The sequence below is a fragment of the Ursus arctos genome, unplaced genomic scaffold (assembly GCF_023065955.2).
Source record: "Ursus arctos isolate Adak ecotype North America unplaced genomic scaffold, UrsArc2.0 scaffold_36, whole genome shotgun sequence".
Lineage (NCBI taxonomy): Eukaryota > Metazoa > Chordata > Mammalia > Carnivora > Ursidae > Ursus > Ursus arctos.
The window spans coordinates 15,101,657-15,126,104 of NW_026623050.1; the positions used below are offsets into that span (position 1 = coordinate 15,101,657).

A 24,448-nucleotide genomic window follows, 5' to 3' on the forward strand; every position below is an offset into this window, starting at 1 on the left:
TTGGATTAGCACAGTAATCCTGTAGCTAGGGAGGTGGGTCTTTTTCTCTGTGTTATAGATGGGAAGTTATATAGCATGGTGATTAAGAGTATAGGCTCTGGAGTTAGGCGATTTGTTTGAATTTCACCTTTTGTAATTGCTATCTTAGTCTCAGCTAATTAACCCGCTCAGTCTCCTCATCTGTAAAATGAGTATATACTACCTATCTTATAGGGTCATTATAGGAAGTAAATAACTCATACAAAGTAGTTAGAACAGTGCCTGGCATATAGTAAGTGCTCAATAAATCTTAACTGCTAAAACTATTATTATTATTATTATTATTATTATTAATAGTATATGAAGAAATGGGAACTTGGAAAAATTAAGAAATCTACAACAGCTAGTTGGCGAGCTTTGGGGCTTTAACCAAGGTTTGGAGGTACTGGTTTTTTTTCCTCCATGTTTACTACTGATTTCCTTATGAGCTTTGGGGGGACTGTAAAATGAATCACCCTTTCTTTCATTTTTTGGCTTCCTTATCTTCATTTTCTTTTGTTTCCTCACATTTAGAACTCTTGGGTATTGTCTGTCCAGTCATGGGATCCATCTGTCAAAATTCAGCAAAGCGTAGGGATGTCCACTTCCCTGCAGGTGGACTCTCTTTGACACAGAGCTGCTGGGGGCTTTCGGGGTCCCTCTGAGTTCTGTCCAGATAGATAGCCTGGAAAAATTTACATCCTGTTTAAAGTAATATTATCCTATTATTGCCACATGGAAGACATTTTTTTACTTTTTATTTTTTTAAAGATTTTATTTATTTATTTGGCAGAGAGATAGAGAGAGCCAGAGAATACAAGCAGAGGGAATGGCAGAGGCAGAGGGAGAAGCAGGCTCCCCACTGGGCATGGAGCCCGATGTGGGGCTCAACCCCAGGACCCTGGGATTGACCTGAGCTGAAGGCAGATGCTTAAACATCTGAGCCACCCAGGTGTCCCTGGAAGACATTTTTAAAAATAATCAATAAGCATATATTTCTCAGTGCTTTAGTTTCTTTCCTCTTAAAAGGGAGGATACTTAACTTTTGGTGATCTCATTTGTCATTTCACATCCCTTTGAGATAGTGAAAAAATAGGTTCTATTATCTCCAGGGGGGTGGGGCCAGGAGAGGACTAATGAACGCCAGTGTGAAAAGAGTATAGGCTATGGAGTCAGGCAGATGAGGTTCAAAGGGCTTTTCCATATTCTGTTATATGTCTCCAAGTCCCATTTTCCTCATCTGTGTAAGGAGGATAACCAGAGGAGTTACTGCTCACAGAAGAGATCATGCCAGGTACTTAGCATGTAAATGTGGCTGTTATTGATGGTGTTGGGGGGGTAACTTTTCACACTGGCTGAGGGTGACAGAGGGACTCAGGTCTCATCATGCTTATCCAAATGCTATGTGGACATCTTCACCTGGGTATATTGTTTCTTTACACTTTAAAATCTAGGTGTTTTGACCCTTTTGTTACTTTCTTTTTTAATGTGCCTATTATGGGCAAGTCACTGGCTGTGTGTTTAGCAAGGCCATGCGCAACGCCCATTACATCAAAGTCCAAAGTTTACCTCGTGTCACAAGGCGAAGTTAATGTTAGTGAATCCATATGACCAACAAGGACTATGACACAGAATCTCTCAGATGGTATTGGGGCAGCTATTTCAGAAAGTGAAAGCAGCAGGTATTTATTGTTTACTATGTTGCTCAGCCTTGTGTGAAGTTGGGGACATAATAGAAACACCAGAATTTGTCTGTCTCTTATAAGACTGACAGTTTTCCAGGGAAAACAAATGTGATTGAAACCTGACACAATTAAAGAACGGTAATAAACACTACGTGATTCAGTCACATTAGTTAAGTGGGCTGTCATAGACTGGTGGGTAAAAAGACAAGTAAACCCACAATTAAAGCATGATTTGATAAGTGAAAATAGAATAATTAATATACAAGGAGGTAGAGGAGGTGTTATGTGGTGTGTGTGCATTTAGGTGGTGGTGTGGGCTCCAGGGAGAGGCAATGCTTGAGTTGATTCTGAAGACTAGTGGGGGATGCCGGAGAGAGGAGTATTGAGTGAGGACCAAAAATCACACTTTGAAAGAGCTTAAGGGTGATAAAGAATAGTATTTGTTCAGTATTCCTGATAGTCCAAACTTAGGGTTTCTGGGGTTAGTGGTAGGAGAGCAGGCCGGAGAAGTGAGTGAGAGATGTCGTTAAAGAAATTGTGTCTTTATGGACTAAAGACATGTTGAGAAGTATGAGCATCAAGGTGTTGGCAACCAGGCAGGCCAGAGATGATGATCAGTGTTGCAGAATGATCACTCTAGGAGGATTTTCCAGCAAAAACAGGTAAGAAATAATAAGGGCCTGAATCAAGTCTTAGAAGAAACTAAAATGAATGAATGGATGGATGAATAGTAGAGCGAGTAAATGGATGATATTAACTGTAAGTTAATGTTGTAGAAGTTCAGAGAAAGGGGATGCCATAGTAGGAACAATATTTGAGGAAGACTTTATGATGGGAAAAGATTTGAGTGGTCAGCCCAGTGACTTGTCCATAGTAGGTAGTTGGTAAGCTGGGTATTGACTGGCTGTAGGATTAGTATGAAAGACAATAGGGAAATACCAGGTTGCACAAATGTGTGAGATGGTCAAGGAAACAAATCTAATTGGAAAAGGGTGGTAGATAATATGATTTCATATGCAGATTAGAAGGCTTTAAAATGCCAGATTGAGGAGCTTAAATTTATTTCATTAATCAGTAGGAGGCCATTAAAGATTCTTAAACACATATTTTGACATATTCAGTTTGGATTAGAACTGTGTTTGTGTGTTGGGTCTCTTCATCATGGTTGGAGGAAGATGCGTCTGGGGAGATGATGCTAGTTCATGATCTTTCTTGATGAAAGGGATGTGAAATGACAAGAATTTCATGATGATTCTTACATTTAATGGAAATGCCACACAGACAGCATTACTTTTGGACTGGTGGGTAAAGTTGCATGACCCCACTTTGGCTGTGTGGAGACTAGAAAAGTCCACTGTGGGGAAACAAAGGAAGACCAAAGAAGGAAGAAATGAGTGAGTACCCATATGAGATTTTTGGGGATATGAGATTTTTGGGGATAGTAGTCTAGAGAGGGATGGAGCAAATAGAAAGACGGAAGAAACCGCTTGCCCTGTGGAGTCTTTTATGGAGAGCAGCTGTGTGGCACGCACAGCCAGTATTTCATTCCATCCCACTGCAAACATTAATTCATCATGGTTTGTTTTCCTACTGAACTCAGTGGTAGTCTTAGAGTCCTCGTTAACACAGTGCTTCAGGCAACTTTTGTCAATTGATCAGAGTTGGCACTGGAATTCAAACCTATCTGTCACACCTGGAGTAAGAAATGAATGAGAAGTAAATGATGACTGTACTCACAGTGCAAATCAATTTTTACTTTTTCAGGTGGAACTTGCGGAAATCTGTGCCAAGAGCGAGCGTTATATTGGCACTGAAGGAGGAGGGATGGACCAGTCCATATCATTTCTTGCAGAAGAAGGAACTGTATGTGACACTGAGCTATTTGGAAATATCAAGTAGGGAAAGTTCATTTGGAGAGGTTCTGGGCAGTCAATTCTATTCGGTTCTATTGTAAATGGTATTTATCATCTGCTTTATAATTCAAGGCTGCTGCCAGTTCACCCATCCTGTTTCATGTTGATCACCTCTTCCTTAGGCTTCCAGAATCCTACCTCAGATCTCTTTTTCTCTTGTGCCTAGTTTTTTCCCCCTTCTATTTCTCTTCATTGTTAAGATGAGATTTCTCAACTCCCTAGTTATTGGGACCACCTTTCCCGGTCTTGTCCCAAATCACTTCATCTCATGGCATTTTCATAATCTCTTGTTGGTTTTAAACCCAAATGTTAACTTCTCTTACTACATATATTCACAATCCCTCTTTTTATAATTTACTCTTTGGTATCACTTTTCTCTGTCAACATTTTTGGGGCTTCAGTGGTGGGCAAAAGAATGTTGACAATAAGCCAGGGATGAATTCTTTAGCTGGATACCACTTCCCCTTGGCTATCAACTCACTTAGGCAGAGTAGAGGTTTTGGTTGTTGCCCATAAACTGCCCATTTCCATAATAGAAGCAGACATTTCTCTAAAATCTTTTCTTAGTTTTTCATCAGATTCCTACAAGCTTGGCTATTTTCTGAGCACACCTGGATAGATTCTTACTAAGAATCTTTATTGTTGATTCCTCTAAGCCAAAGACATCAACCATGAGGAAATGTGGTTTAATGTTAAGAAAATACTCTGGGTGTTTTGGATGAGACCTGACAAGCAAACATGGTGGCAAGAGTGCCAATGTTAATGTAAGTTAGCTATAGAGTCTGAATGAAGTCCAAATTCTTTGAGCTTGCAAAGCATTTCATGATCTGGCTCCTGCTTTACCTCTGCATTCTACCCTCTCACCAACCCTCAACCCTCAAACTCTGAGCTCCAGACAGATTTCAATACCCAAAGCTTTATTTTTTTAAATTTTTTTTTTAAAGATTTTTTATTTATTTATTCGACAGAGATAGAGACAGCCAGCGAGAGAGGGAACACAAGCAGGGGGAGTGGGAGAGGAAGAAGCAGGCTCCCAGCGGAGGAGCCTGATGTGGGGCTCGATCCCTTAACGCCAGGATCACGCCCTGAGCCGAAGACAGATGCTTAACCGCTGTGCCACCCAGGCGCCCCAATACCCAAAGCTTTATTAACACCTCATTTTTTTCCCCCCTCTGAACTTGTGTATGCTCTTCCCTCTTTTTGATATCCTATTTGGGTCAAGAAATCCTCTGTTTACACAACTCCTGCTCATTCTTTAAAACTCAGTGTAGATTTCCCTTTTTTCAAAGGAGCCTGCACTAGGTGATCAGATGTTTCAACTATGTGTCTATAAAATACCCTGTACTTTGCTACCATTGTAACACAACCTAGAAATGTATTTATGCACTTGATTGTCTTTACTGCTAGATAGTAAGCTCTATGAGGGCAGGGATAGTGTCTGTTTTGTTCACTGTTGCACCTCCAGTGCCTAGTACAGTGCCTGAAAGTCAATAAATAATATTTGAATTGAATGAGTGAATTTTTACGAAGAATATTTGCTAAGGTAAATAAATAGATAAATGATTAAACATTTTCTGAATTCTAATACACTATATCTCACCTGTCATTTTTCTTCCAACAGGCCAAGTTGATAGAATTTAGTCCTCTGAGGGCAACTGATGTGAAACTCCCAAGTGGAGCAGTATTTGTGATTGCCAACAGTTGTGTGGAAATGAATAAGGCAGCAACTTCTCATTTCAATGTCAGGGTGATGGAGTGTCGGCTGGCTGCAAAGGTATGAAATTGGCAAACTTGGAGTGAAACTTGGAGTAGGCTTTCTCTTGTCCTTTTTCTCTGCTACTTTGTCTCTTTCCCTGAAGCTTAGGGCACCATTCTGACTGCGGCAATATTCTAAACGAAGGCCTTTGGATAGAGAGCAATTTGATTCCAAACTCAGGAGATAAATAAACCTATAGGTGTGCCCTGCAACCTCAAGGTATTTGGAAGTTATACGAACTTCACAGTTGAGTCTTCTAGGATGGCACTGGGGAGAAGAGGATAGTTTATGTCTGTGAAGCATAGGCAATGGGTTAGGTAAGGGTGGAGAAAGCTAGTTGGAGGAGATTGATGGGAAGTGACCATAACTGATCCTGTTTCTTTGACAAATGTGATGGTAGCCTCAACAGCTTGTCCTCTCAGATGCACCATTTTTGTAGTGGGCCATCACTGGTCACTCTAAGAATACAGGCTTGATGTAATGCCCTTGTGCCTAAAAGACTTTTACATGTGTGCAAAGGAAACAGAAACCAGAAGGGAGTCTTGACAGCTCTCTGTTCCACAGTTTAGAAGACCCTTGCCAGTCAAGCCTTAAAGCTACTTAGGAACTATTCTTCGAATATCTGTTGTATGACTAGGAGCATGAAGATATACAAAAGGATGTAAGATATAAGAATAGAGAGAGTAGAGAGGAGAGTTAAAATTAGAGGATGTGAAATAGGAAATGGTTAGTATGTGATCAGGTGGTATGTAAGCAGGTGTTCCCAAAGTGACACAGAAATGAAATGTTGTGGAGGATCCAGAAGGGTACATGGTATGACCAGAAAGTTAGAGATAACTAAGGCAGGGAGCCGGGGGGCTCTGGCTTAGGAGCTACACCGTGCTTTCTCCTAGCTAGAATGATGCTTTAGAAATTTAAATCTGATCAGATAATTCCTCTGCTTTACACCTTTCAAAACTTTTTGATTGCATTGCAATAAAGTAAAAGTCCTTATCACTGCCTAGAGAGCCTTGCAAGATCTGATGCCTGTGCAGCTCATACTCTTCCTGTCTTAGCATCCCCCACCCCCATTGCACTCCAGCCGTAATGCTCATTCCCACCCCAGGGACTTTGCACATGCCCAGAATGCTCTTCCCCTAGCCTTCTTTGAAGTCTCAGCCTAAATGTCCCCCAGGAAGCCTTCATTGACCTCCTTACTTCCAGACTAAGGTAAGTCTCCCTTCATATTTCATAGCTCTTGAACTTCTCAGTTACAGAATTTATCACAATTGTTTAATGTCTGTTTCCTCCTTTTGATTCAGTCTTATCTGAGAGCCAGTTTTATCTGTGCCCATCTTGCTAACTTTCATAACTCTAATGCCTGGCATAGTGCTTAGGCCGAAATAGGCACAGGATAAACATTTGTTGAATAAATGAATGACTATTCCCTGTGTTGCCTGCCCTGTCGTATTTATTTTGCTCACTTTCACAATATTGTAAAAGTGTATATTGGACTAAATTCTCTGGACATATGTAAGGTGTGGTGTCATCCATTGTGACTGACTTGCCACTTCACCCTACTCCCACCCCCTGAAGTTGTGAAGTTAGGGAGAGTAGAGATATGATGAGCCAGAAAAACAAAAGTTTTTTTTTTTTTTTCTGGAAATTTTGGCATTAACGTTTTTTAAAAATCATGATTTAAGTGTTTAAAATTGGAATTTACTCATTCAAATAATTTCTAAAAATTATGTAAAAGAAATGTTTTAATATTAAGCTCTTGGCAGTGTCTGATCAGTGCATATATGAGAAGTAGTGCAGTAAACTTTTTTCAACATCAAGGCTTCAGTGAACTGTTTTTTCCTTTAGGACAACCTTCCTCTTTCAGGAGATGGAAGAAATTAGTGTCTTATTTGTTTGAGGGCTTATTCGTGCCGACTTTACTTTTGAGATTAATGAGTAAGTGTTGCCTTCCTGAGGAGACTTCAAGCATACACAACATTGTTTTCAGAGTCTTATCACGAAATGAGATAGCCTCTACGAGATCTATGGGTGGGCTCAAACAAGTAGGCCATGGGAAATGGGTTCACCCTGTGACTACTGTCTTCCTGCGAGGCAAGGAGAGAGGAATGCGGTGGTGGTGGTGCTGAATCTCTAGAGAAAATTATCAGGATGGGGAAATGGTCTGAGAGTTAACTGGAAAAAAGGCATCTCTTTTGGGAGCAGTAGTATCTGGAAACCCTAATCCCCCGCAGAACCTTCTCAAGAACAGGAGTAGACAGCTCCATATGAGTCTTAGAGGTACTCTGCTCAGTGAAGTTGGCATCTGAATTTTGCTTTCTGCTGCACACTCCTCCCGGTTGGTGCATGCTCTGAATTTGGCTGTCTTTAAAAATAGGGAAGAAAGGAAAGTGAAAGACTTGATCAAGATGGAAAATGTTTTTTAAATCATGTTGCTGCAAACCACTAGAATCCAAGCTTCTGTATAATAAATCAAGATAAAACTGCTAATATGACCTTGATGTTAAGACTACACTTTTGCCTAGGGGGGCACCTGGGTGGCTTAGTCAGTGAAGCGTCTGACTCTTGGTCTCAGCTCAGATCTTGATCTCAGGGTCGTGAATTCAAGCCCCACATAGGGCTCCATGCTGGGTGTGGAGAACGAAAGAAAGAAGGAAAGAGAATGAAAGATTAAAAAAAGAAAAAAAGAATACACTTTTGCCTAAGAACATAGGTTGGAATTCTGCTAAGCATATTTTCCTTCCAATATGGTTCCATTCTTTTATTTATATGTGAATGAATATAATATTTGTTTGGAAATGGTCTCATTAAATTGGGAAATAAACCTCCCATGTAAAAAGTAAAAAGGTAAGGAACATTGTCTTGATCTGGACAAACTTTCTGTTTTCAGACAGTAAAAATGAAGTGTCAGGGCAGACATGACTGATCAGGAGAGTTCAGGGATCAGATGGAGGTCTACACAGCAAAACTGTAACGAATGACACTTATTTTCCCACTCCTCCTAGCTCTCCAAGCTCCTCTTACGAAAATGAGTACCTTTTGTATCTACTTAACACAGGGAAGTACACTGAACCAACAAATACGGTTTTTTTTTTGTTTTACTTTAATGTTGATAGTTTCACCTATATCCTCAAGTCTCCTTTCTGTCTTTCATTCTCCCTCCTCCTCCCTTTCTAGTAGCTTCCAAAAACTAATTGATGCAGATTCATTGAAAGTCAGAGCCTTATAGAGCCATTTGAACTAAAATTAAGAACATTTCAAAGCAAACTCAGTAGAGATTTATAATTGTTACTTACGTAAGTGATACTTTTAAGTGAAGCACATTTTTATGTTCTTAATTTAACAAAGTGGCCAGAAATCTTTAATGAGCACAAATTTTTCATACTTTACACACATTCAGTGGCTTAAACTTTTCCAGAAATGTTTTATGTCTTTGAAAGAGAGTATCCCTTAATTCTATTGGGGGATAAAATGTGTGATGCCGATAATGAGTATTATGGGAAGTCAAAAAGGGAAGAGGAATTATTCCATTGCTTTTGCATACCCTGAGCTCCTTGTGGCAACAAGTGAAGCAATGAAGGAGAGAGTTTCATGCGGTCCTTTGGAACTTCAAGGAAATTTTATAATGTGATTCTTTACAGAGCCTGTCTAGTCAGGGGCCATCACTCACCCAGTTTTTTTAGCTCCTCCCACTTAATGGTCAACATGGAACTTATTCTCTGTCTAGTGATAGAACGTGAGAAGTGGGCATAATGTCAAGGCTTTGGCAGTTCCGTTGAGTTTAAGTGGAGGAAAACCAAAGAATGCGGCCAGTTTCGCTCAGCACTGTTGGTTCAGTAGAGCACACTTTGCCAAGACTCCAGTGTGGAGTAGTCCCAGAGTGGTGGGTCCGAGCTGCAGTGTAGAGAAAGCGCATGTGGGGGATAGTGTCCATGGGTTTAGTGGAACCAGGTTGTGGCAGGGCCTCCAGTGCTGCACTAAGGATCCACCAGGCTCGGTTCCGGAAGCAGTGGGCAGCTGCTGATGTTGTTAACAAGGTATTAGACGTGTTAACCTGGCAGCGGGAATTTTTGCCTTGGTGGAAGAGAAGTGAGGATGGGATAAAAAGGGAGGGATACGAGAGAAGCTATGACTGAACCTAGTAAAGGGTCGGTATAAAGCTCTCCATGATTGGGTATCCGTCCTCCTTTCTCCATGAAGCTTTCCCTGACTACCCTCCCCACTCCCGTTATGTTAAATGTCCTTTTATGTAATCTTACCACCTCCTTTATTTTTCCATTATAGCAGTTTACCACAATTAGATTAAGTTCTTTACTGTGTAATTTTTATGGAACACCTGTCTCCTCTGGTAAGCTGTGAGCTCACTGTGGTCAGGAGCCACGTGTGCTTATCCACTGTTGTGTGCCGAGGGCCTGGAGAGTGGTGGGCACTCAGCAAACACTCATTGCATGCAGGCATGCATCAATGAAGGAGAAATGTTGAGTTGGTAAGCTGTAGTTTCAAGCTGAAATGATGGGGTAGAAAGCATAGTGCTGTCACTGGTAGGTTTAGAGAAGGTTGGATGGAAGGTGACAGGAAAGTGAGAGGCGGTGACGTTTCCCCACGGAGTTTTCTCCTCCGTGGTTAGGAATACATCTGAAGGCTGTCCCCCTGGCCCTCACATGTATCTGTGCACTTGGGGGACAGCCTTCAGATGTATTCATTTGGAGGCAATAGTCGAAACCAAGAGCTAAAGTTCAGTTTGCTGAGGGAAAGAATGTGTCAGGAAAAGACCAGAAGGCCAGGGGTTAAACTTGGAAGGTGACTTTAATTAGGAAGTAGGTAATGAAAGAGGAAAAACGAGTCATGGAAGGAAATGGTGGAAGGACCAGAGAGGTGAGAGAGAAACCAGGAAAATTCAAGACTACAGAAGCAATAAAACAGGGAATTGGAAGAAGGTCAGTACTGAAGAGTACCAGAAGCCACTGCCTTGTTCAGTGCTAAAAGGACTGAGAAAACTCCAGTGGCTTCAGAAGTGGTTTGGGAGGTAAGGAAAGACCTCTGGGTGGTCACACTCAATAGTGAGAGTGGCTACCGAAGGCCTAGACTATGGGCCACTGGTAGTTAGTGAAAGGTGGGAGAGATGAAGACCAGTAGCTTTAGCATTAAGGATTTTAAGACAGCAGACATCTGTATATGTTTGAAAGCACGGAAAAAGGGGTCAGGTGGGTGAGAACTAGCTAGAGAGGCAGGGGAATATGGGGAGGGAAGGAAACTTGCCCTTCACAAAAGTGCCTCTTCTGGGCCAGGCAAGGTGCTAGATATTTTTATTGTTATCTCATTGAATCTTCACAGTAGCTTGTGAAGTAGGTTTAAGTATGCCATTTTACACACTGGGAGTGTCAGGCCGGGGTAGGTGGTGACCTGTTTTAAGTAAGTGCACGAGTTCACGTGTGCCTTCACCCCTGCTCTTTCCATTGTGCCCGTGGGAGTTAGGCGTGGATGAGATCCAGACACCATGCTTGGGGACGCCAGGATGTGCTGAGGGAGCAGTGAGAACTGTAGTCGATCCGTTCTGCACAGTTGTGCAGGTTTCTTCAGATTTATCCTGTAGCCTGCACACTGAGCGCAGACAGTTGACCATCAGGGAAGGTCAACATCGTAGTGTTTTCATAATGGTTATGAGTAGAACGTGCACATGGGAGTCACCAGCCACTATGAAATACTGGAGAACGGTATGGGGGACATAAGCAAAAAGTAAAGTCTTCACGATAAAAACAACTACGTATGATCACATCTATCTCAAACTATATGTCTGTAGGTTTGCAGAAAGTTTGCATAAATATATAATAGTATAGTTATGAAAATAGTGGTTGGTGGTTATCTTGGAGTTGGAGTGATAACAGATGATTTATTTTACTTTGTATTTTTTTGTGCTTTGAGCTGGTTTGTGCTTTTTGAAATTTTAAAAATAAGCATGTGTGACTTATATAACCAGAAACAAAAACAACATAGCCACTTTTATTGTGTGGAAAACAGCTTGTTGAATGAATTGTTGTTTTTAGAGGTAACTCAGAGAAGGGATTAGAAATTTTAGCCTTTGCTGGCCAGGGGAAGACAAGACTTGGTCCTTTTCCCATTGCTTTGTTAATACTGCTAAATGCAATGGGAAAGTCAAAGAGATGTGGATTCTGACAGTCAGGCTCCTGAGTTAGGGTCCATTTCTGAGCGCTCTCCTAGCATGTCCTCTTCCTGGGAGCTCCAGCAACTCTCCCAGGCTGAGGGCTTTTTCTGGCAGCAGCCAAGCTCTGAGTTTGCACCTGAGACAACCTGGACGTGCTAGGGAGGTAATATCCTTGGAAGTAGCCCTCAGTGGACGATGGATGAGAGTTCGTGGGTCAGTAATCCAGCTTTCTTGCCCATAGGCAGGACACATCGGAAGTTTTTGCACACAGGTTCCAGAGGGCCCAGCAGGCCCGGCCTCACCTGTCCATGTCACTGTTCCTTGCATTGGCTTCTGTTCCTGTCTCACTTTCCACTCCTGTACCAGCATCTTGGAATTGTCCTTGCCCCTAAATCCTTGCCTCAGAGCCTGCTTCTGAGAGACACCAACCTGAGGCAGGATCCTAGCACTATTTATCTGCTTCTTTCCATGTCTGTGGACAAAACATTTGTTGCCTGCCTTCTTGCCTACAGAGCATGGAACAGGTTCAGGAACCTCCCAGAAGTGGTATCTGATGTGAATACTTAATATATCCAGTGGCAAAAAGGAAGTGGTGAATGTTGACAAAGAACTGCTTTCTCTTATTTCCCCACCCTGCTACAAGTGAGGAACTTGTGATGAAATGACCCATCGCCCTGACTCATAGCCCTGCTTCACAAAAGTGAAATAGGCCAATCACCAAGGCCTCAAGTGGCAAATTCCTTCATGAAGTTCTGTGTTGGAGCGACACTGATCTTACCCACCCACTTCCCTCATCTGCAAGTCATCCTTCTGTTTCCTGAGCCAGATTTCAAAGGGCTTAAGCAGCTTTCCTATTTTACTTGCACAGTGCAGTGTGCTGTTATTCAGTGGCTCCTGGCAGTGCAGCTGTCACTGACGGCATGTGGTACATTTCAGCCTCCATTGAAATACAGACCAAATGGCTTATGTGGACCCTCCAGCTGGGGCTAAGTGGACCTGACAGCGAACTGGGATATTGGTGGAGTGAACGTGAGCTTCTGTATGTTAGTGCCTCTGTCTGTGGAAGGAAAGCACACAGGGAGGCTGCCTTTGAAAAACAACCTTGTAGGCAGCAGGCATTCCTCCCAGAGTTTCTCCTCACACATCCTTGGCCCAGTTTCCTTGGATCAAATGCCTGAGGCAGTGTGACTTGTTCAAGTGAGCCTGGGGATGGAAACTTGAAGACTGATGTTGACTAAAAGGTTCTTAGGAAGAGCCCACTGTCATCACTTGGGGGCCATTCTTTGATGTTTTTTTCTTTTCCTTCTTTTTTTTTTTTTTTTTTAGAGGGAACCTATCCATCAAAATGTTTGTTTTTAAATCACTAGAATGTTCATTTCTAACACAAATCTTAGTTTGTGCTTAGAAATCCATTTGTAGGCCTTAAATGGCAATTTGAACTAGTGTGAGCGGCACCGTAGAAGTATTAGCCATAACTCACTGACACTGGGACCTTGAGGAAGACAGAAGGAGTTAGAGGACCGGGGTTCGATTTCCAGCTCTGTTTCTTACTAGACCTTGGGCAAGTCATCTACTCTCACCTCTTAAGTAGAATAATAATACCCACCTCACAAGGCTGGTGAAGATTAAAAGAAATAAAAAGCGCATTTTAAACCATACAGCACTATACAGCTATTGATTACTTCCGTCTGCTTCAATTGCTTATTTCATCTGGTTTGGATCTGTGTTTCAAGAAAGTATCATTCCAGGAAATTATCAACTGCAGCTCTTTTTCTGTATAAAATAAATATATTGCTTTATGTATGTCTTCATGAGTTTTCTCAAATTAGTTTTGGACTACATTAGAATAGAGACCATGAATGAGTGAATGAATTAAACGAACGAGCGGATCTGTGGAGGTCTCAGTCTAGTACTGCTTGTGAACACTAAGGGTGCTAAGCAAACAAAGTCAGAAGAAAGATCTGAGCTTTAGTCCTTGCCTTAAGAATGGTACCATGTTCTGGGAAATAATTGAACAGAAAAATACAGCTCTTCTCTTTTTCCCTGTTCTGCCTTAAAATCATTAACTCCTTTCAAATGTATGAGCCAGAGTTTTAAAAAGAGGATTAATGAATATAAGAACTTCTGTTATTAACATTCTTCAGAAGTGAGTGGCCCTAACCAAAGTTCACTGGTCTTTGGTACAGCCTGCTTCCTGTCTAAAAGAAAGGCAAATGAAATCATCAGCATAATAGAAGAGTAAATCAGATGCACATTTCCTCGAAGAGGGAGACAAGTTTTCCCTTCTTTTGCTTGTTTCTTTTTGCTGTTTGTATTGTCTGCACCTGCCTCACACCCAGGGAATGAATTTTATAGACCTCAGGATGAGAGATATCTTCACGTTTTGATGGTCACCTGCTCTAAAGGGCTCAGTCAGTGGTTTGGGGAGAATGACGGGAACGTATTCCGGATTGAGGTTGCCATGAGTGGACCTGGTCACAAAAGCTTTGTTTGTCCTTAACCCTCTCCGTCAGACTGAGGGATGCCTCAGGATACAGTTGGAGGCCAAACTCTTTTCTTGAGGGTGGAGAAACATACAGCTCTAGTTCTACCAGCGACCTAATGAAGTGGTTTTTCATAAGGTCACCAATGAGGTTTTCATTTAAAATCTGGGACTTTACTCCAAATGCCCAGATACTTAAATTCATTAGCCATTTTCAAAGAGGCATGTGGTAAACAGGAAGTGCCCTAATGAAATCGGGCATACAGTGTCCACCTCAGGACCCAGATCACATGAGAGTTGAGTAGTTTTCTGTAGACTTTATAGAGAGTGGTGGATTAGGGATGAACTGAATAGGGATAAAAGAACAAAATCATTCAAAGCAATAGCCCTGAGGGAAAGTGGTGACAGGCAAAAAAAAAAAAAAAAAAAAAAAAAATCAGCGGGATATTAGGTTTTTTAAGGCAAAATGTTTAGCCTGTGAGTGTCACACAAGCATGTTTTAATTCCAAACATCTGAACCAGTGCGCATTTTCAAGCAATGATGGGAAATGTGGATAGGTTGAATGGAAAAAAAGAAAACAGTTGAATTTGGCTAATTAAAAGTGTACATATCGATTTCTGAAATGGAAGCTAAGCATTATCTTGGTTCGAATTGCAGCTCCTGGCTAAGTACAGAGGCTTGCAGTGGGATAAAGTGCTGCGGCTAGAGGAGGTGCAGGCCACACTCGGGGTCAGTCTGCAAGAAATGCTGCGGATCACAGAGCACGCCCTTCACCCCGAACCCTATAGCCCCGAGGAGGTCTGCAGGTGTCTGGGAATTAGCCTGCAGGAGCTTCGAACCCAAATTCTGAGTCCAAACACTCAAGATGGTGAGTCTGCAGAAGATCGTGAAGACCTTGGGTTGTTCTACTCACAGCTGGAAAGACTCCATTTTCCCCATGGATTTTACTGATTTTGAAGCATACTTGAGGGTATTTGGAGAATGTGTGTGTTTTGGCAAACTTAATTATCTAGATTCTGGGCTGCATTAAATTCATTGATTCATTCATCAACAAACATTTCCTGATCTGCTATATGCCAGGTATTCTGGCGAGGCAAAGGTGGATGAAACATGTTTCCTGCCCTCGAGAAGTTCCTATTTCAGGATGTTTCTCTTTTTTTCCTCTGTGCATTTTTCTGATTATTATACTATGTACACAAAAAGGTCTAGGTTTGAGCCATGCTTGTAACTGCTCAGACACCCCCTGGAACACCAGAAAGGTCACTGCTTAGCTTGAAACTTATTGCCCACATTAGTGTGAAAGCTTTTTCTGTTTGCCTGCCGCTTTCAAGCGATGTTGTTTTCACACTGGTTAACATCAGCTCCCTGAGATGAAGGGAAAGGTTGGAGGTGAAGGCGGCTTCTCAGAAGTAAAGGTTGTCTATCTGTGTGTGGGCAGTCAGCACTGGGGAGCAGGGACATCTACCTAAGAGCCAGTTGTCTACGGAGGGAGAGTTGGGGTAGGAGCTTGTGAAGGCCAGCCTCAGGGCCCTGTTTCAGTTCAGTGCATTGCCCAAGCTGCTTAACGGGGATGTGTACTTTGTCCTCAGTTTGGCCTAAGCCTGTCAGCTCCCGGCTCCCTTTTGAGTCCATACATGCCCACTCGGACTGTATTGTCTTGGCTGAACCATTCCACTTACAGATTGCATCTTGGTCTTGCCTCCGGACTTTTCATCCTAAACACCACTGCCCTTTTCTGATGGGACCTGTCCTCTTTTCTGAAATGCAGTTCCTATCTCTCTTAAAAGCTCAGTGTCATGCTTACTTTTTCCATATCCTTCTCAATCCACAGCTGTTCTCTTTCTCTGTATCCACATTCCTTTTTCTCTGCATCTGCCCATCTTTCCAACCTCTTTTTTTTTTAGCATTAAAAAAACCCAACAAGTTAATTTCCAAAAAAACCCTGGAAAACACAAAAGATACTTTTCTTATCATAGTACATGCATTGCTGTTTACATACATATTTAAGGTTTTTCCCCCAAAGAATAATGATTTCATTGTTTTTATAAAAATGATGCATGCTTAATCTTACCCCTTCATCTAAAATAACTACCCTGCTAGCCCACTTGCAATGCTATAATTTACTTATGTTTTGTTTGTACTCAATATATCTATGTTGAATGAATGAATCCATTTTGTAATTCTGCCATCCTTAAAGGGTTTCTTCCTCTTTTGCCATTGGAATTAGTAAGTTAAACAAAACAAAACAAAACCTATGAACATAAATCAGTCTGTGGGTTTCTAGGATCTCCTAGATTCGTGTCACTTGATTTACTTTCTGAATCTAGCCATCTAACTTCAGCCAAATTTCCAGCTGAATTCTCTTGGCACTCAGCTTTCACTTTGGGGATCAAGATCCTATTGTATCTTTGCCTTGTTCCTTCTGAGTTTGTGCTTTGGTTGGTCCAAGACCTTAAGCAAATGTTTCTCTTAACCCTTTAGAAGATGAGAGTCTCACTAATTGTGGTGCTGCACTTAGAATGTATGAGTAGGTGCAGAGGTGACATATGCCACCAGCAGGGGACTCTAGAGGGTGCCTCCACCCCTTATTCCAGGTGCATACACTTTAACATGCTTAGTTTTGACTAGAACTAATTTTTCCCATCAGGGAGATCCATGCGTTTCTCAAAGGGATGTGGAATCCAATGTTCTCTTTCAACCAAAATTGCTTTCTTTACCTGGATATGAGTGTGAGCTGGGAGATGTGGACTGTGAGGTGACAGTGTAGGGAGAAATGTTTATCATCAAACTGTGGTTTGCAGCCTTTGCTAAGCCAACCAGACTTCCAAAGGCTCATGTACAATTGTTGTTTTCTCTTTCCAAATTTCTAATAATTAGATTTGGAAAGCTCAGAGGCCATTAAAATTAAACACACAAAGGAAAATCCTCAAATCCTTTAGACGTTGTTTAGAATGGCTACAGTCCATCACTAGGAACTGGCCAGGAGTAATTTAAGTATTATTTGTCAGGCCTTGCCCACAGGTAGGAAGAGTCTAAGGGTGTGATATGATATATGGGTTTCTAGAAGTTCAGGGGCCAGGCTGGTTTGGGGGGTTTGTCTCCTAAGGTGTGAACCAAAAGGCCAAGAGGAAAAGATGAAGCTGTGGTCAGACCCAGGAGAGGTGGGCGCATACAGCTGGCGCAGGGGTGGCCCCTCTGCTCAGAGGCACTGTGCTGGGGTGGACACGAATCTCAGTGCTGAGCTCAGTAACTGCCTGGGACCATATGCTGACAAAGTGCTGGCCAGTCGCTGACTGATTTGTTTGGAGCCTGTGATTTCCTAAGTCATGAGCAATAATCAGGCATTTGAGCAACCACAAGGCACTGACATGGATTGCTCTTAGAGAAGACACCTACAGTAAAAAAGGCAACAAAAAACTTATTTGCTTTATGGTTCACATATTTCTCTTCACTTGCATCATATAGTTTGAATCTCACAACAACTCTGGGTCACATGGTTGTCTTCATTTCAGAGGTGAAGAAAGTAAGGTCACAGAGTTATAGGATTTGTCAAGATTTACAGGTGGTAAGTACGAAAGCAGACCCCAAATCCTAGTCTTCTGATTTAATCCAATTCTCTTCCGGCTATTGATTTTTTTTTCTCAGCATATTAATAAGCTGGCCTTAGCAGACCTGCACCAACTCAGATAATATTGGATTTTTATTTTGTTTGGCTCTGATTTTTTTTCTTGAAACTAAAGAGAGGTGATGAAGATAGGTTTCTTTGTGGTTAAAGAGTTTCCTTTTGGCTCTTTCCGATTCCGGTGCTTTGGCCTCAGAAGTGTAAAATCATGTAGCATCCAGTAGCTTGCTTAATTTAAGGAGCAAACTCAACTTAGCCAGCATGTGCGTGAGCTGTTGTGTTACAGACGAACTGTGAGAAGTGCTGTGGAATTTCTTAGTAGATAAAAGTGCGGTCCTCATAGATTATCTCAGTTAGGCCGGAGAAAAGTAGTTTGTTTTTATGTGATGGGGAAATATAAAGTTGGTCAGTAATTTCATTTTCTAATTAAGTGTTCTTAGATATTAAGGAAATGGATTTAAAAATAGTTTATAAGATATAAGGCACTAAATTCTATGACCTCAATGCATTTAATTGTTCTTGTAAGAATTTTGGAAGAAAAGTTTTCTATGAAGAGTCTAGAAGAAACTCCAAAGGATAATATAGACCTTTCTAGGGTTTACAGATACTGGTTGAGCAGAAATCCATACAATCTGGTGATGGACTTCTAATAATGCCAAATAAAATGAATCCTTCAGTTTTGTTTGTTTTCATTTTTATAATAAATTCTTATGAAACACAGTATTAGAAGGATAAATCAAGTAGCTATTTTTGTTATGCACAAAAGATATGCTTTAAGTTGTTTTGGAAGTCAAGTGTGAGGAAAAGTAGCTTTCATTTAGTCCTTTTTCCTTTCCCTCTATACCTCTCTTCCCTCTCTCTGTTTTGTTGCTCAGTTCCTGTTGACTTCTCAGCTATCTGGCCACAGAGGGCAGGATCATGCCAGGAGTAAAGGGTTTTCTTTTCCTAGAAATAAAACTTTTATCTCCGATCACTTGGGGATAATGCTTCTTTTGTGGGTTTTCCTCTTCCTCTTTCAACTGTGTGCATATTATATACCCCCTATTCATTGGTTTACGTTCCCTTTTCAGATATTTAAGGAACTAAACATGAATGTGAACATACTTTATTAGGTATGATTTTAAAGACATGGCATCTTAAAACTCTCAGCTTCTGTAGGCACAACCCAGTATCTGTGTGTTGGAATCAACGCCAGTGATACGTGTTGTGTACGGGCCGGGGCCTATGCCACTGACAGGTAGGCTAGAGCTCAGAACCTCCCCTTATTCCCACCAGGCTAATGACGGCTCCTGAGCCACCGTGGAGCCACAGCTGATGTCTCACTGTGTCCCGTTTTGCCCCTCTGCTGGTTTGGATTCAGAGAACACCTTCTATAGTCTTCATCTACCTAAGAGGACAGCATCTTGCCACTCTTCTTTTACTTTTTGGCTATTTTTGCTTTCATTTTCACAGTTTTAGGTTTCCATGAAGGTAAATATTTTCTTTGTATACAAAGCTGCTTTCCTTATAGTTAAATCTGTTTATTTTGGTCAAAGTGATTATCTCCTATATTGGTGTATTCAGGCTGATTATGCTTCTGTAACAAGTCCTAAGTCTCAGTGGCTTGACCCCTGAAAAACATGCCCACTCTGCATATTCAACACAAAGCAGCAGAGGAGTCTGTTCATCTGAGACATACAGGCACCTAGGTTTGGGGGGCATCTATCTCAATCTGTCCATAATTCCTGTGGCCACAGGAGGGGACTATTGCTAATCACTCAGTGGCTTTTAACATCCGCTAGCGAGCGACACCATCACTACTACTCTCATTTCATTGGCTCAAGCAAGTCACGTGAACGTGAAGAACTTCGGGGGGGGTGGTGGTGGGGAAGTGCCGTCTGTCTTAACATGTGTAAAGAGCACGGGGAACATTTTGGAAACAGCCCTAATGACAACCACACTTCCTGTGCTGTGTAGCTATGAGTCTCATCCTATCAAATCTAAGTGATGAGAACTAATTTACTTTCTCATGTAAAATTATGAAGCTGGCATTTCTTCCCAGACATCTGGGACAATGAATATTGTTCTTGACCAAATTCCAAGTATTTTCACTTAAAAATTAGACATACTGTGATCTCTTTTTATGTTGCGTATCTCTCTCATACTGGCATTTTATCTGCACTTTGGTGAAATCCTTCCTAGTTCTTGGTTCTCCCTTGTCTTATAGAGTTCACACAGACTCTTTTCAGGAGCCTGTTATTCTATAATCTTAGGTTATGGTCCAGGGAAACATCTCTTGTTATTTTTCAGAGCACCTAGCTTCAGGTGGTAGGGAATTTCCTCATAAGAATTTCTAAATTAGAAACTGTGCACTTCCTCTCCACATGAGTTTGTGTCTAGTTTGTTTCCACGACTCAGGAGAAGTAACTAGGTATGGATGTAGGGACTTTGAGCGGGTTATTGCCAAATTTTAATAGTAATGACAACAAAATGATGACCCACTGTATCTGTCCAGACCTTCACAGTTTTAGTCTCACGAGATCTTGATTGATCTTCATATAAGCTGCAGGTTTCCTGACAGAAACGTGACATGGCACCACTTTACATTCAAAGGCAGAGACACTGCATAGTTTGTTTGTTTTAAAGCTATTGTCTTTAGGCAGGAATGGGGTAGGAGAGAGCACAAGAATGAACACCTTCAGTCCATTAGTGCCGCTGGGTTATTGATGCAGCAGAAAAGACCAGAGACCAGCTCGCTAGGAATAGCAGTGATAGTTTCAATGGGAAACTATAAAATGTTCTGAGAACAAGGAATATAAAATTCTACTCAACACCAAATAGCAAGGTATACATTTCATTTCTGTATTTTAGTCCAACAGGGGAAAAGGGGCAGAGAGGATGGTAATCCAAAGGGAGCCGTCAGATAGACAAAGAGAAAGGGAAAAAGAATCTGATAACGGGAGAGAGTCTGATATGTACACAGAGCTGGTTTATGGACAAGCACATAAACATGAACACAGACCACAAACCAACTCATGCCCGTGCGCATTCCCTTCCCACCTTGGTCCCCGGGGGGCTCCACTCCATAAACACGTGTGGAATCGCGGGCTTCTGGGAAATAGCAGCCTCCTCATCTGTCTGCAGGATATGACCGGTTATGTTGTAAGCCCCTCGAGAATAGGAACATCTCGTGAGATGTTTGTGAAAGTGCGCCCCTTTTCTCTTCCCTAATATCACACCGCATTCTGGAAAGTCCAGGTGTAGAGAGGGTCTACTGTCTTCACTACTTGCCACGAGGAAATTAAGGGGAGGGCCCCATTTAGCCCGCGTCAGAGCTCCCTCACTCTCCCCTCTTGTGCCAGGCCCAGGCCACCTTCCTGGTCTGGGCTGTGCATCCCTTCCAGAAGCGAACGCTGGGCGGCAGCTGTGCAAGCTAGTGGCTCTTGCTTGGCGGATGACACAGCTTCTCACTTCATCTATTGTCGTAATTTGGCCAACTCCTACCTTTTGATCATAATGGCAAATAAATGAGTAATATAAGTCAATAAGAGTAAATGTTTATTCCTTTATTCAATAAGTACTCGACTGAAGGGCAACTATCCAAGCCCTGAGCTAGGGGCTGTGTATCAGCAAGACCGCCATAATCCTTGCCTCCTTTACTCGGCGTTTTGTGGGAAGACAGCAATAAAATAAATGCTGAAGTGTTCTGGTGAAAACATACTACTTATTTCTCAGATAAACACTGAGTTTCCCTTTGCCTCTCCTCGTCCTTTTTGCTCCTTTTCATCCCCCCCCCTCGGTAATTCAATTAACAGAAGAAAACAAAGACAAGAGCTCATTCCCATTTATGCTAAAATATTAGGACAGGTCAGCTCTAGGTAAGTGTGACCCTTGTTTTCCATAGTCCTTCACTCAGTTCTGCATTGACCAAGACTCCTTTCCAACTCTCTAGGCTCCTTGTCAGATGACTTGAAATTGCCTGGTCCTTTCACTTTTTCCAAGAACAAAGTTTTAGGGAAGTTCATGGGAAAGTAGTTTCCTCAAGAAAGAGAGGGAAACATAAAAATGTGGCTCATCTGGGAAGTAGCTTTAGATTTTTCCTTTGCTGATGGGATGGGAGCAAGAAGTTGACATTTATTGAGAATTAGTTGAGAATTATTGAGAATTTATTGTTACATTCAAGACTCTTTATTAGGTTCTAGGGTCTGGAGAGGAGAAAATGTCACTGCTGATAGAGTCACGGTATTTCCCTGCTGCTGGGGGTGGGTGCCATAGTTTCGGCTACGTAGCATCCTGGCCCCTTTCTTAGGGAAATCTGTGTGCATGTTGATGAGAGGGTGGGTCTTGCTTCCTATGGTAGAAGCCGAAGGGTCAGATATGCCTCTACCAGGTGGCTTGACACCTCACAACCAGGTGACAAGCGCCTTCGGTTCCTCCTGGTGTCCTTTTATTTTTTTTTAATGTTTTTTTATTATGTTAGTCACCATACAGTACATCCCTGGTTTCTGATTCAAAGTTCGATGATTCATTAGTTGCGTATAACACCCAGTGCACCATGCAATACATGCCCTCCTTACTACCCATCACCAGTCTATCCCATTCCCCCCCCCCCCGAAGCCCTCAAGTTTGTTTCCCAGAGTCCATAGTTCCTCCTGGTGTCCTGGCATGTGCTTATGTCTGGGACTTTGAGTCTACCAGGCACAGGGTCTGTTGATAAGGTATCTCGAGTCCGATTTCATATCTAGACTTGTGACGTGACTGTGACAGTGTTCTTCACGGCTATAAAGATGAAGACAGCACAGCCCTTGCCCTCCTAAAGCAGCATGTGATAACTGTAATTAGAAGGGAACACACTGATTAGGGAGCGATGGGCCCCGTCTTGTCATCTGACTGGCCCTGGAGTTAACAAGGGCTTCGTGTGTTGCCACAGTATAAAGTGCAGGTGAGGGTGACATCAGCAGAGTGAGGTGAAGGTTTCAAGGTCAGAGGGGCGGGGTTTAGTATGACACACACAATGCTGGCTCTTGCTGCTCTTGGAAGTCTGAGCAAGGGAAGTTATGAACACATGGGATGCCCTTACTCTCCGCAGACACGATGGCATTATGCTGTGGATTTGAAAATAGTCACAAATGACTGTTGGAATTTAGTTTTCCATGGATTAATGTGGTTTGTGTTGAAAGTGCATATATATATATATTTTTTTTTCATCTGTGGTTTTGCTTTTAAGAGCAGGTAGAGATTTTTTTTTCCTCTTAAATATAAAATGCTAATTTAATTTAGTGTTTGCAGCATGGGAATGGGATGCTAATGTGGCTGAAAACAGCAGTTCATTTTTTGTGGGTTTGACCATTTCAGAAACGTCACATTTCTGAAAAATATTATTATTAGGAAAATAAATTTGAAACCACAGTCCAACTTCAATGAGGAATATATAGTGTTTTTCCATTCTACTGCTTAAATAGTCCAAAGCTTCTATGCCTCAGAGCAGGGACTTATTATAACTTTGCTGCATAGGAAAACAGAGGTCTCCCGAGTAGATTCTGAAGTGGTTTCCCCATCCACCTCTGGATTGCTGTTCTTGGAAAACAACTCTTGGGTTAGCCCAGTGGAGCCTTTTGTTTTGAAGAGAAATTGGCCCGTAGCGTGCAGCTACATGGGGGTGCAAAGACAACTAAAGACTCGACTGCTTTTAGCCCCTCACCCAAACACTGGGGAAGTATTTTGGGGTATGAGAGTCTCAGAAAGATTAATTATATACATAACGTGAGAAAGATTTCCAGTTCTCCCGGACCAGCGTATTTATTTATTTTGTTTTGATTAATGATCCTGAGATGAAGTTTTTACCCAGGCCTGATTCCCCAAATATTTATCACGTTTGAGCTTGTTAGCCGAAGACCAGTGCTTTGCATTCATCCATATCCACACAGCCTTTATGCAGTTTGGTGATATGAGGCTACACGAAGAACCTCTTTGTATTGAGGGTGAGGGAAACCATGGTCTAACCGTACTCTGCACTCCTCAGACTGACTCCTAGGGCACACTGGGGGCATCATCCTTTTAGAAGGAATGACCAGTGAAGGAGACTTGAAGTCCAATCATGTGAGGGAAGCTGGGTGGTTGGTCTGGAGAGGAGAAAATGTCACTGCTGATAGAGTCATGGTATTTCCCTGCTGCTGGGGGTGGGTGCCATAGTTTCAGCTTCGTAGCATCCAGGCCCCTTTCTTAGGGAAATCTGTGTGCATGTTGATGAGAGGGTGGGTCTTGCTTCCTATGGTAGAAGCCAAAGGGTCAGATGGCTTGACACCTCTCCCAGGTGGCTGGACACCTCACAACCAGGTGACAAGCACCTTCGGTTCCTCCTGGTGTCCTGGCATGTGCTTATGTCTGGGGCTTTGAGTCTACCAGGCACAGGGTCTGTTGATAAGGTATCTCGAGTCTCATGTCCTATCGAGACTTATGACGTGACCGTGACAGTGTTTGCTGCCCTCTTCCCTTGGCTTCTGACTCATTTGTGCCTAGTTTTCTTGTGTTCTAATAGAGAAGCAGTATGTGGACTTCTTGTCATTCTAATGGATTTTGTGAGCTCTCTAATATCTCAAAATAAATTCCTTTTTCGATTAAGTTAGTCCATGTTGGTCTCCGTTGTTTACAAACAAGAATCCTGACTGACATAATTGCTAAAAGCCTGTAATGATTTCTTACTTCTAGCTGGAATTTCTAACCTGGAACCAAGGGTAGCTTCACGGGGTCTTGCGTGTCTGTTGTGCTACATGTAGGATTTTGGATATTTGTGCATTCAGATGGGGGGAGGGTCTCTAGCTTTTATTCGATT

General features: G+C 42.1%; 1 protein-coding gene across 3 annotated transcripts in view; it reads left to right on the plus strand.

Moving 5' to 3' along the window:
- Nucleotides 1-24,448, plus strand: part of GALK2 (galactokinase 2) — a 105,381-nt gene that overhangs the window by 65,025 nt on the left and 15,908 nt on the right. For all 3 annotated transcript variants that reach the window (XM_026518443.4, XM_026518442.4, XM_026518444.4), the window contains exons 6-8: nucleotides 3,468-3,566; nucleotides 5,238-5,390; nucleotides 14,673-14,883. In XM_026518443.4, the coding sequence (XP_026374228.1) occupies nucleotides 3,468-3,566; nucleotides 5,238-5,390; nucleotides 14,673-14,883 (463 nt within the window). The remainder of the gene's footprint in view (nucleotides 1-3,467; nucleotides 3,567-5,237; nucleotides 5,391-14,672; nucleotides 14,884-24,448) is intronic.